The 14,135-nt window shown below is 39.7% G+C and overlaps 1 protein-coding gene across 1 annotated transcript; it reads right to left on the bottom strand.

Annotated features, from left to right (window-relative positions):
• Insl6 (insulin like 6) lies at positions 1-9,666 on the bottom strand. The gene is made up of 2 exons (XM_042699361.1): positions 9,375-9,666; positions 1-391 (listed from the first exon to the last, which is right to left on the bottom strand). Exons 1-2 carry the CDS (start codon positions 9,664-9,666, stop codon positions 81-83), a joined length of 603 nt encoding a protein of 200 aa, XP_042555295.1. The 3' UTR covers positions 1-80.
• Between the last annotated feature and the right edge of the window lie 4,469 nt (positions 9,667-14,135).

Genomic DNA, 14,135 nt, shown 5'->3' with positions numbered 1-14,135 from the left:
AAGCTTTTATTATCTTAATATAGTTCCTATAATCATTAGTACATCCTAGTCACGTGTGATGGCAACTTTGTCTTTAAATTTTAGGAATCAATATATGGAAGGCAGGCAATGGCAAGCTCTTCTTTTGTACATCCTTTAAGACAACATTTATCTGAGAATCCTCTGCGTTTTCTTTGGGGGCGATTCCCCCAAAACACATGGTTTATTGTTTTAATTTTGTTTAGAGTTTTTTCCTGGGATTTTACATCCTCATGGACATGTGGATTGATGTCATGTAATGAAGAAGCTTCTCTTATCATATCAGGGATCAAGTTGATCTTTTTATATTGATACTCAGGCAGCGACTGAATCTCCCAGCTGAATACTGATTGTCCTGTGGCAGAAGTAGAGGCTGTTGATATAAAGAGAAAGTTTATTGAAATCTTTCTTCAGAAACCTAATAGTTCAATATTAAAAGTAGCCAATTATTTAGAAAACCACAATTACATTTTAAATACATAATAATATGGGTAATTAAAAGTTCAGTAGTCACTAGTCACTTCCATTTCTCTTTTCTTTTAATCACTAATTGATTTTGAGGAAGCATCTATTCTGTTAATATTGTTAGATGAACAACTGAAAAACACTTTCAGCTGTCAACCATCAAGCCTATAAGATGAATAAGGGAGAGAGAAAAGAACAGAACACTTAACCATTAAAAAAAAAATGCAGGAATCACCACATCCTGCGTTAGTTTACTAGTTGAGGAAGCACACACTAGAAGGCCTTTTGTGTTGTTTTTCTCAGCATTTTCTATGTTCATTTATGTTGTATCATGTGTAACTTCTTCATTCCTTTTATGGTGGAATAATTTGACATTGTATGGCTTTTCCACCCTGCATTTTATTAACTGATGGACCATTTGTCATTCTTAACTTTTTGGCTCTTATGAATTGCAGTGCTATAGAAGTTTTCACATACAAGTTTTTGTGTGAATATGGTTTTTCAAAACTTTTGATTATGTACTTAATTATGGAACTACTAGATCGTATGGGAATTTTTTTGAGAAAGCACCACATTTTTCAACAGCAGGTACATCATTCCAAAATTCTGGTACTCATAAAGTAGGATTCCCATTTCTCCCCCATCTTCAGCAGCACTTGATATTTTCCTCTTTTATTATAGCTAACTTTATGGGTGTACCTCATGGTTATTTTGATCAATATTTATGTCATGATGTTGAACACTTATTTTTTGTGCCTGTTATATGTTTTCTTTAAAAATGTTCTTTCCGTTCTTTACCCAGTTTTAAATTGGGTTCATAGCCACGTAGTAGAAACCAGTTTGTTCTTCAAAATATAAAGAAATTAGAAAAAGGATGGTATATTCAAGGTACAATCAAAAAGTAACTCATACTTCTATCAGCATTATTAAAAATAATTCCAGATGGTAATTGTCTGTTGGACTTCCATGATGGTCCTTATCCACCACAGTGCATTCTATACTGGCCAGTAGCTTTTGTGGTAGATTCCGGCCCTTTGGAGATATGCTGTGCAGCATGCACCTTCATCCCACATCATAATGCACAGACTAGAATGTCACAAGTCAGGTGATCCAAGGGAACAAATCTGATTTCGGGGGGCCACAGTAAATAAGAAAGAAATGAAAATGAACAAAATATAGTAGGAAAACTGTATAGAGAACAGTGGACTTTAAAATAAATGAATATTGAGGATGCTCATTTAAAATCAAGTCAAAATGGCTAAATTCCAAAAACAAAATACCTCGACACAAAAAGACACTGAAAATATATCAATGATCATCAAAGAAATTAAAAGGTGCAGAGGCTCATCTCAGCTATTCAGAAGGCAGAGAGCAAGAGGACTGTAGGGTCAAGGCCATCTTGAGCAAAAAGCAAATCCCTATTTCAACCAATAAGCTGGCTGTGGTGGTAATGCACCTGTCATAATTACAAAGGAGGAATAAATAGGATGATTATCGTCCAGTTGGGCCTAGGCAAAAAAGTAATACTCCATCTGAGATATAACTAAAGCAAAATGGGTTGGGGCATGACTCAACTGGTAAAGCACCTTCATGGCAAGCATGAGGGCCTCTAACCTCAGTACCACATAGCAATGCAAATGCAGATGATTCTAGACGTGGATTCCACCTATTTTACAATAATATTAGATGCCAATCAGATATAAGGTTTTCCAGGAAAAAGCCCAGAAGTCATTTTATGAAGCTAATATATTTAAAAATAGATGAGAACAATATGAGATTAAAAAAAAAGAACTCTTAAAAGCACATCTTGCTTACAAATGTTAATTTGAAAATACAGCTTGGTTATCTGAATCCATAAAAATGTTTTACAAATATCTAAGAAATGATTTATCCCAGAAATGCAAAGTCAAGATCACAGAATCCAGTGTTTTTGTGTGTGTGTGTGCTCATGCTGGAGTTTAAACTCAGGGCCTGGACTCTGTTTCTGAGCATTTTTGCTCAAGACTAATGCTCTATTACTTGAGACACAGCTCTACTTCTGGCTTTTGGTGGCTGATTATAGATAAAAGTCTCATGGATTTTCCTGCAAGGCTGGCTTCAAACTGGGATCCTTGTATCTCAGTTTTCTGAATGGCTAGAATTATATGTGTGAGCAACAGTCGCCCAACTATCAATGAAATTTATGATGTTAAAGGGTCCCAAACTCACTTTCACCTAATGTTGCTTTCTTGTTCACAAGAAATCAAAGCAAAAAGAGAAAATGCATTTTTGTTTTCACCATTTTTATTTACCTCTTAGTATCTGTAATTCTTTTTTGCTACCTATTTGCACAGATCATCCACTCGAGAGCATTTATCTAATTGTTTGCCTACTCCAGCAACCCTCCCTGTACCCTTCATCAATTTTCACTTAAACTGAATCACATACTTGTTTTTATAAATCACTATCAGCCACACTGAATGAATCATTCTTTATCTTTATTGTAAAGGTGATGAACGGGGGGACTGCAGTTACACAAGTAAGGAAATGAGTACATTTCTTTTTCAACACTGTTACCCCATCCCTCATTTTCTTGGGCTTACTCCTCCTTATACCTCTCCCCCCAAGTTGTAAAGTTCCTTTCAAACATAGTGTTGAGTTATCAGTGTTGCATTACTTCATCCTTTGTCCTGCTGTTTCTGTGATTCCCTTTACTTTCCATGGGTTGGATAAACTTATATACAAGACAAAGGGTACAGAAAATTAAAACAGAAAATAAAGAAATGACTGCATAGAAGACATAATAGGAACCTCTTGTTTCCAATTCGTGGAGTTCATGTTGATAGGTTTCATTATATATGGTCCTATGTACAATCGGGCTATTGAGATCCCCTGTTAAGAGTATCGTAGACATATTCTAGTTATTACAAATTAGGGAAACCTGAAAAAATTATACTAAGAGAATCATTCTTTTTTTGCCAGTCCCAGAACTTTGCCTGGCCTGGGTACTGTCCCTGAACCTCTCTGTGCTCAAGCCTAGCACTTTACTATGAGTCACAGCACCACTTCCAGCCTTTTCTGTTTATGTCATACTGAGGATCAAATCCAGGGCTTCATGCATGCTAGGTAAGCACTCTACCACTAAGCCACATCCCCAGTCCTGTGAATCATTCTTATAAGCAAATGAATACTATTTCTCATACATTAAAAAAAAAATCAGCCAAGCCCTGGTGGCGTTAGCCTATAATCCTAGCTACCTCAAGAGTACTAGCCAGCCTGGTGGTGGGGGAGATAAAGACACCAGTATTGCCAGGAACAAAAAGCAACAACAATAAAACCCAAGTTCTCAAACATTTCTTTGGGCCCCAGTTACCTTCCTGTGCTACCTTGTACCCAAATTACCTGAGTATTCTATATTATTAACTGTATTTCTCTTCTCTCATCATGTCTTACATTCTAAATAACCTTTTGTTCCATCACCAATATTTCTCTGATCAAGGTCATGAGTAGCTATGTAATGTTAAATTCAATAGCCAATTTCCATCTTAATGGATATATTAAAACATCCCTTCTTGAAAGGCTTTGCTTACTTTCTGGGATGCCACACTTGCTTTGCTTTGTATCTGACTAGTTGTCCCTTTTCTTTTTGCTAGTTCTTCCCCCACTGCTTTTTAAATGTTGGTGTCTTTGGTAGTCTTCTGTCTATATTTAGTCTCTTGGTGATCCCTTCCAATATTGTAGATTTAAAAAAATCAATATAACCATGAAACCACATTTCAATCTTTAAGATTTCTCTTCTAAACTGTGGATTCATATAGCATTCTTCCTATTCAATATCTCTACCTCAAAGTTTCCTATTTAAGCAACCTCACTATGTTTAAAAGTATAGCTAGGGGCTGGGAATGTGGCTTAAAGGTGGTAGAATGCTTGCCTAGCATGCATGAAGCCCTGGGTTTGATTCCTCAGTATCACATAAACAGAAAAAGCCCGAAGTGGCACTGTGGCTCAAGTGGTAGAGTGCTAGCCTTGAGCACAGAAAGGATCAAGGACAGTGTCTAGACCCTGAGTATAAGCTATAGGACCGGCCAAAAGAAAAAAAAAAGTACAGCTAAACTTTTCAAACTAGGTCCAAGAAGGAGCTACTGATAATGTCTTCCAATCCTGTTTCACTTGAGGCCTTTCCTACTTTGAGCTGATGGAAATCCCATCCTTCCAGTGTTCCACACAAATTTGGAATCATGTTTAAAATCACCCTTTGGGTTTTTACTTTTTTCCAAAAAAAAAAACCCTTGAGGCTCACAAGAGTTACATCCTGTTTGTTATGCCCAAACTACCAGATTCTTTTTTAAAGCAGTGGTACAAAAGAGTTGCCATTTAACAAAGCAGTTGATGGTTATTTCTCTTTTCCCCCCTTCATATCTCATAGCAAATCTGCTCAATTATATCTAGAATATGGCAGCTTTCAGTCCCTTCACTGCTACCATAGCTAAGATCCTCACAGATCTACTTTTATATTTACCTCTCCTACCTTCTACTCTGAGCTCAAAAGCAGTTATTCCTTCTAAATGTCATTTATGTAACTCCTCTGCTCAGAAAATGGTACTAACTCCTCTATGGCTCAAATAATGATGATGATGATGATGATGATGTTGGTGATAATGATGACAACCTAAAAGGCCCTATTTTAGTTTGCCTGTTGCCTCTCTGATATTGTCTTCTTTCCTCTGTACCAGCCATCCTGACCTCCTCCCTCTTTCCAGTACATATTAGACAGAAGTGTCTGCTCCATTGTTTCTGCTGCTTAAATATTTTTCTCCTAAGATATCCACTTGGCTAATTCCCTTACTACACCTGTCTTAGCCCACTTTCTGCTTCTTTAGTACAATACCTGACAATTGGTAATTTAAAGTGACCATAAACTTATCTAACTCATGGTTCTTGGGGGCTGATGAGCATGTGGTGAGGGCCTCTGTACTGCATCATTTCATGGTTCAAATGCGGAAGCAGAAGAGAGGAGAGCAGGAGAGGAAAGAACTTCTTTTGGTAACAAATTCACTCAAGCTAATCCACAATTTTAGATTCAAGTTATGTGTATCTCTGAAAAAGAGTATTTTTAAGTATCAGTGTTCCAGACATCTTTTCCTGCATTCCTGTACCAGACACAAACAAATAATCAGAAGATTAAAACTTTCGACAGCTAGCTTGATCCAATATAACCATATGTCTTGATGGCAGAAACTAAGTAAAAATCAGCTTTTCAGTGATACCACATGTAAAAGAAATGGCATAAATTATAACTCGATAGGCCAAACCCATGGACTTGGGCTAGTGGATAGCTCAAGTACCTAGGGCAGAGGATTTGGAAAGCACTTTCTTCTTGGATTCTATGCCAAAATACAAATTCTTATTCATAAGAAAAGGGTATACCAGTGATAGAGCTGTTTAAGTGAATAAGATAGACATAAAATGATTTGGGGAAAAGAATAAAGAGGAAGAAGAAAAAAGAGAAGTGAACTTGTCTTTAAGACTCAAAACTGTCCAACTTGTAATGTTAACATTCCTTCTCAGATCTATTGAATCAGATAACATATAAACAGGATTCCTAAGTGATTAATTCCTACATGATTAACCTGCACATTAGGAGGAATAGATCAAGTGGTAGAGCATTTGCCTAGCTCAGGACCCTGAGTTCAATCTTCACTATCATCATAAAAACCCAAGCCCTTATTTATTTATTTATTTTAATTATTATTGTGTTTACTTGTAGATTTACAGGCACATTCTGGTTACCACAAATGAGGGAAAACATGCAGCTTATGTTTCTTTGGCTCTGGCTTGCTTTACATAATCTATTTTTTACATGTCTTTCCATTTCCTTACAAATGGTACATAATTTTTTCTGATGGATAAGTAGAATTCCATTGTGTATATATACCACGTTTTCTTGATCCACACATCCACTGATGGACATCTAGGTTGGTTCCCTATCTTGGCTATGGTAAACAATGCTGTAATGAACATAGTTATGTTGATGGATTTAGTGTAGCCTGGTTTGTGGTCTACTGGATAAATGCCCAGGAGTGGGATTGCTGGGTCATAGGGAAGCTCTATGTTTAGTCTTTTTAAGGAACATCCATACTGATTTCCAGAATGGTTGAACAAATTTACATTCCAACCAAAAGTGTAATAGTTCCCTTTTGGCCACACATCCCCCAGCATTTGTTATTGTTAGTTTTCCTAATAATGTCCATTCTAACTGGAGTGCACACACACACTGGGATATAATAAATCATATAGGAACCTAGTCATTCACATAGTGAGGCCAAAAGAGGAAATGTATAGGAGTGGTGGACAAAGGCTCAATAGCTAGGTGCAAATAATCATATAAAATAATATTCTATGAAATGAACTCCAAGAAAAAGAAACGAGACATTCTTTAGTTGCCATGTTGCTGCTTTTGTTTCCTTTTTCTTTTGTTTGTTTGTATTTGGGAGGGCAAAAGAGGGCACATAAAAGGTGGAAAAAAGATGAACAAATACAACAGCAATACTCACTAGACAGTGAGCGGCAAATGAAATGAATATCTTGTGGGTGGGGATGAGAGGGAAACACTGGGAGAGAGAGACAGAAGGGGGGGAGACATGGTTCAAAATGAATTGTACTCATAGCCATTACTCATTTAACTATGACCATCTATATATCAACTCTACAGTAACAATAAAAATAGAAACAGATGGAAAAAACACCAAAAATCTGAGAATCACTGAATTGAGTCAACAGTAGAAGACTTTAAAGAGAGATACTTCCAGGGTAAGAGAAGGACAGCAAGAGTATATATGCAGGTAAGTGTCATGAAGAAAAACAAACAAGATTCAGTCTGATGGGTTCTTCTTCAAGTTTTCATTCTCAGTAGCAGTAATTGTATTAGACCCCTATATTCACTCAAAAATAAGCTGTTAAGTATGTACAATATGACAGGCACTATTTTTATTTGTTCCAGTCATCCACATTAGCATCTAATATTGGCATGACAGTATATTTGCTTTTTTTAAACTTCAGAACACTTGACTTGTATAAAACTAAATTAAGTAAATTATTTTAAAAGGTAATAGTTCCAATGACATTATGTTAGGGGTGGAATATGAACAAACTACATTTTCTAGTAAAATGGAAAACATTGTTGGAAATGTTATCCCCAAAACATGAAAGTGTAGCTGGAAGATACTAAAACAAGAATATTTTTGCTGGCTAGGTACACCCCTATAATTCCATTACTCAGGAGGCTGTTAGCAGGAGGATCAAGAGTTTGAAGCCAATTTGGGCTACAAAATGTGACACAAAACAAAAACAGAGGGGAAAAAACCCAAAACTCCAAAGAATATTTTTCTTATTGACTACTTGAAGGTATTAAGTATAAAGTTATTTTTTCACCTATTACATGCTGGGGGCAATTCTAGCATTTTGGGTAAAATACATCCATGAAATAGTCCTTGGAAAATGTTTGGAATACAACACTGCTTTTTTTTTTTTTTCAGTCAGTTATGGAGCTTGAACCCTAGGGCCTGAGTGCTGTCTCTGGGCTATTTTGCTTAAGGCTAGTGTTCTACCACTTTGAGCACAGCACCACTTCTGGTTTTCTGGTGGTTAATTAGTCTCATGGACTTTCCTGCCAGGGCTGCCTTTGAACCACAATCCTCAGATCTCAGCCCTCTGAGTAGCTAGGATTACTATAACTGCTTTTAAGTTGAGCAGTCTTTCATTTAGTTTTAAAGTTCTATTGTCCAGGACTTGAAATTCTCAATAAAGCTGGGTGGTAGTGGCTCATGCCTGTAATCCTAGCTACTCAGGAGGCTGAGATCTGAGGATCGTGGTTCAGGGACAGCCCAGGCAGGAAAGTTCATGAGACTTTTTATTTCCAATTAGACACCAGAAAACTGGGAGTGGTGCTGTGGCTCAAAGTGGTAGAGCACTAGCCTTGAGCTGAAGAGCTGAGGGACAGTGCCCAGGCCCAGAGTTCAAGCCCCACGACTGACCCCCCCCCAAAAAAAAAATCTCAGTAAGTTTATCATTTAACTTGTAAATGAAGTCCAAGTACATGAAGTTTTAAGTAAACCTTATGGAGAATGTACTGTGGCCAAGAGCAATAGAAATACAGACAAGAATGGATAAAAGCTTTATATGTTAGTACTTACTGCTTTTACTTATTTGTTTTGTGCTTGGTCCCAGGGCTTGAATTCAGGGCCTTTATAGTCTTGCTTAGCTTTTTCTCTGAAAGCTGGCACTTGACCATTTCCAGTTTTTTTTTTTTTTTTTTTTTTTTTTTGCTGATTAATTGGCCTGGCTTCTGTGTTCCTCAGACCTCAGCTTCCTAAGTAGCTAGGGTTAGAGGCCTGAGGCACTGGCCACACCACTCAATTTCTGATTTGAGAAGGTTCCCTTACATTTTTTACTTTTTGCCACTTATATGTCTAGTGCTGATGATTGTGAAATAAAACTCCTGCACGTCCTAGATACGGCTCCTAGATGCCTGAATAAAACATTTCGAGTCTGAAAAGATGCATGTTGTTTTTACTGGGGAAACGATACCTGCTTGGACTTGGAAGGATATAGAGGTTGCTGGTTGACAAGGGCACTCCAGAAAGGTGAAGCTGGGGAAAATATCTACGAACACGTGGGCCCTTCTTTCCTCTACAGAAGAAGGGGGAGAGAGGGAGAGAGGGAGAGGGAGAGGGAGAGAGAGAGAGGGAGAGAGAGAGAGGGTTTGCAATACACCTGAGTTTTGTTGGTTTAATTACCTGTACACTAGACACATACTCCCCACATCCTGCCCCAGCCCACTGCCTGGCAGAGCAAATTCAAGGGCCAGAAGTGTGCAGGGATGAGCAGCCATCCCCGGGCTGGATGTCCTTTACCTGGGTGCGTGACTCCTCTCCAACCCTGCCAGAGGCTATGGTGTTTCTTGAAGGCGCCGGCTTTGGAGGCTTTCACTTTCCGGGAAGCCTGGGGAATCGGCCCTTTCGAGGGCGGAGGCTCAGGAAACTCGACATGGCTCCAATCAGTGTCGCCACAGAGCTTGACTATTTCTTGCAGCAGGTGTCTGCCGCACAGCTTCCTGGCCCTGCCGATGTCTGCGCTCAGCTCCCGCGAGAACCGAACCAGCAGAAGCACAAGCCACAGCAGATACCAGCCGGGGAGCTGCGACATGCCCGGCCGGGGGCCAGGCCCTGTCCCCACCGCAACCGCCGCCGGCCCGCCCACTCCGCCCACCCCTCTCTGCCCCTCTCTCCCCCCTGCGCACGTGCCCGCCGCCGGCCTCTGGAAACCTCGCGAGAACTGTAAGTAGCCTGGTGTTCTTGGCTTGAGGTTCAGGTCTACTTCTCTGGGAAGTTGCAGCTTGCCAGCTACAGAAATGTCTCCTCCCCACCTCCCTGGATTCCATTCATTTTTGTCTTCTTCTTGACTTTCTGGGAGATCAGTGATGAAGCCATGAGAGATAGGCCCCTTGTTAACCAATCAGATAGCCACAGGTATTAGCAAAGCCAAGGCCTATGTCTTTTCTTGCTTTCCATTGTACCCCAGGTCTGGATGCAGAATTAGCAATCTGTATATGTTGAAACAAACATATATGTTATGGCGTGTGTGTGTGTGTGTGTGTGTGTATGTGTGTTTGCCAGTCCTGGGGCTTAAACTCACCCTGGGCACTGTCCCTGTGCTTCTTTTCCTGAAGGTGAGCACTCTACCATTTGAGCCACACTGCCACTTCCTGCTTTTTTTGAGTAGTTTATTGGAGATAAGAGTCTCATGGAGTTTCCTGCCCAGATTGGCTTCACACTGCTCTTCAGATCTCAGCCTCCTGAGTAGCTAGGATTACAGTCAGGAGCCATCAGCACCAGGCTATGTGTGATTTAAAAGCGAGATTGGAAGCTGCAGACTGGAGGAATAAGTTCAGGTGACCAATTCTATTACATATACCATAGTTAATAATGTAATGTATATTTCATCTAGCTAAGAGAACAGATTTTTAGAGTTCTCACCACAGATAAAGGATGAACTTGTTTGATGAATATAAAAAGACTCAAAATCAAATGGATAGGAGACACTGAAATTGACAATGCAAAGTACAAAGAATCCTCAGAGATTCTTTTTTTTGGGGGGTGGGGAGAGTCGGGTCACGGAGCCTGAACTCTGGGCCTGGGTGCTGTCCCTCAGCTCTTCAGCTAACACTCTACCACTTGAGCCACAGCGCCATTTCTGTCTTTTTTTTTTTTTCTGCTTATGTGGTGCTGAGGAATCGAACCCAGGGCCTCAAGCATGCAAGGCAAGCACTCTACCACTGAGCCACCTTCCCAGCCCCCTCAGAGATTCTTAACAATTATACATCGGAATACTGAATCTTCTGGATATATATATGTAAATGTACATAGTTCTCCAAATTTTTTATGGTGAGGTCTTTAGGATGCCACATGAGTTCTAGAGATAATGAAATTATTAGAGCCAATAAAGAATTCAATAAGGTTACAAGATTCCAAATGAAATAGAAAACCTGAACAGACCAGCAATACAAAAGAAAAAAAATTGCACTAGTAATTTTTTAAAATACTGTAAAAGAAACTCCTCACTCCATTGTTGAATTTTTCTAAGATTTAAAGAATAGATAGTATCAAACTTGCTCAAATTGTTCCAAAAGATTAAACAGAAGGGAATACTTCTAGATTCTTTTCACAAGGCCAGCATTACCCTGATATTAATGTGAAATAATGTAACTGGCTTCTCTGAATTTCTAAGGAACAAAGATCCTGGGGAAAAGAAAGTCATTTGTTTCATACAATGCACAGTCCATTCTAAGAGCCCTGTGGTTTCTGTCCTTACACTCCCAAGATTCTTTTCTTGCCTCCATAGTGCTGACCAGGAAAGATGCAACCTGACCTTCAAATGCAGGACGCACTCAAGGACTTACCTTCTCTCCCTGTGTCCATCTCCAGCACATCTTCACCATCCCCCTTACCTTTCTGTGATGCTGACTGACAGGCAGTTCCATATACACTGACCCACCTCTGTCCTGTCACTTGAGTGGTTCCTTTTCCAGATGCAGATGGAACGTTACTTCTGTTATGGAAATTGTGAGTTTTCTCCCCTCATTGTTTTCTCTCTGTTTCTACCTTCCTGTTATGCATTAACAAGACCCTATGGGTTTTCTCTGGGTTTATCTCATTCTCAGTGACCCTCTGCCAATATCATTTTTTTTGTTAATAAATTTTTTATTGTAAAAATACTGTAGAGAGGGGTTACAATTAAATGAGCAAGGTAATGAGCCTCCTTTGTTATTTCCCCTTACCATCCCTGTCCTCCCATTCCCCACCCCCACCAAAGTTGTAAAGTTCATTTTTTGACATAATGTCTTGTACAGCTCATTGTTGCAATGGGTCCACCTGTATTCCTATTAAAACAATTTGTTTTTTCCCTTCCCCTCCACAAATTATACCACCATCAAATACAGTGAAAACAGGGGTTATACTGTAGGGGATAGACATACAAAACAACAAAGAAATCATCTTATAAATATGTTAGAAACAATAGCAAGAAAGAAAAATCATTTGAGTCCTTATCAACTTATTTAACCGTTTCTGCTTGTCTCAGACACATGCTAGTTATTGCAAATAAGGGAAACCAAGGGACCTATGTTCCCTTGGGCCTGGCTTACTTTACTTAATATAACTTTTTCCAAGTCTTTCCATTTCCTAAATAATGAGGCAATGGCATTCTTTCTGATGGAGGCATAGAATTCCATTGTGTATATATATATATACCACATTTTCTTGATCCATTCATCTATTGAGGGGCATCTGGGTTGGTTCCATATCTTAGCTATGGTAAATAATGCTGCAGTAAATATAGTTGTGCTGGTATCTTTAGTATGGTCTTGTTTGTGGTCATTTGAGTAAATGCCCAAAAGTGGGTTTGCTTGGTCATAGGGGAGCTCTCTGTGGAGTCTTTTGAGGAACTTCCATACTACTTTCCAAAGTGATTGAGCAAGTTTACACTCCTACCAACAATGCAGTAGAGTTCCCTTCTGTCCACATCCCCTCCAGCATCTGTTGTTATTAGAGTTTTTTATTATAGCCATTCTAACTGGGGTGAGGTGGTATCTCAGTGTTGTTTGATTCATCACATTTTTTCATCTTGAATTTTCAGTGTCAGGGCAGACTGTGAGCTCATTGTGAGTCCAGTGTGGAATCATTGCAGGTGAACTACAAGTAGCTGTTCAGTTCATGGTACTAAAGGAAGTTATAGTTGATAGGAAGGCATTTGCAATTTCTGTGGGTGAGGAGACTTAGGAATAGCAGCATATTCAGTGCCCAGATTAGTAGAACAAGGGAGAGGTAGAACCTCAAGGTTAGTTTGTTTTTAGGAGATAAAATATAGGAAATGTTTAAACTAAGGCTCCCCAGTGCCTTAGAATACAATGCTGACCATCTCTTTGAGTTTAGGAACTAATCACTTTGTAAGTTCCATTTCAGTATGGGGGATTTAGTGCCAGTGACTATATTTGATTTAATCTGGTCCTCCTGATGAAAGAGTCTGATCCAAAAGAACGACCTCCCATATACTTAATTGTGTGTGGGGGGGTGGCGAGCATGTGTAACATGCGAGGAGATGGGCCACCCCCAGCAGTTCTCCATTCCCTAGAGATAAAGAGTATAATCTCAAACCAACATATTCCCCTGTTATCAGCTGACAAAACATACCGAGTGTAATGGGAAACGGAGCCCAGAAAAGAAAAAAAAATGAGGCTTAAACTAACATCACCTCAGTGTAAACTTTAATTCAACCTGTGGCTTTCTGGATTCCATCTTGACTCACTAGGTGATGGTGACACTTAGACAATGCTTAAACTATGAAAAACAGCCTCACTAATCTAACCCCCTCCAGAGCCTGGAAAGCCAGATTCCTAGAGTAAAGAAACATCTGACCCCCATCCCCCTAATGACCTGACCCATTCCTTCACGGTTTCACTTGATAATACCCAGTAATCTTGCTCAACTTGCTCAACCACCTGTTAAAACCCTGCCTTTTTCCCGCCAAAATGTAAACCCCACCTTTTGCCTGCCAAATTCATGCACCAATTCAAAGTGATAGGTTAGTTTGAACAGCTACTATAAGACACACTATAACTCCACTGGCCACCTGTGTGTGGCCTGTCATGATTATGCAATATAAACATTATGCCCACCTTTGGTTCTCAGCTCCACCAGACCTGAGCTCCTCCCTACCCTGGAGTTTTGGCTATACAGCTGGCCCCTCCCTTTCTCTGCCCAGGCCTACCTGAACTCCCATCTACCTCACTTCCTATCCCCCAGACCATTCTGCTACCTAGATAGTGGAGGCTGCCATGTGCTCTCTCTCTGGGGCAAATATGGCTCTTCGAATAAATCTTGTAATAATCTTTCTCCTGTGCCTGCCTGCCTACCTACCTCTGTGTGGTCCCCAGGGATGGATGTGAGGATCCTTTCATGCAATCCTTTGTGTGTGTGTTGTAAACCCACTGGTCACCTGCATGTGACCAGGTTTGACTGTGTGGATTTTGTCTTTTAAAACCCTAGCTCGTGAGCCATTTGGGGTCATGGTACCAGCTCCTGAGTCTGTGCTGCAGCCCTAACCAGTCAGGGTAGAAA

Source organism: Dipodomys spectabilis, unplaced genomic scaffold, assembly GCF_019054845.1.
Source record: "Dipodomys spectabilis isolate Male_0828 unplaced genomic scaffold, ASM1905484v1 ptg000241l, whole genome shotgun sequence".
Classification (NCBI taxonomy): Eukaryota; Metazoa; Chordata; class Mammalia; order Rodentia; family Heteromyidae; genus Dipodomys; species Dipodomys spectabilis.
Note: the sequence above shows the minus strand (reverse complement) of the source record. Positions and strands in the feature narration are given on the sequence as shown.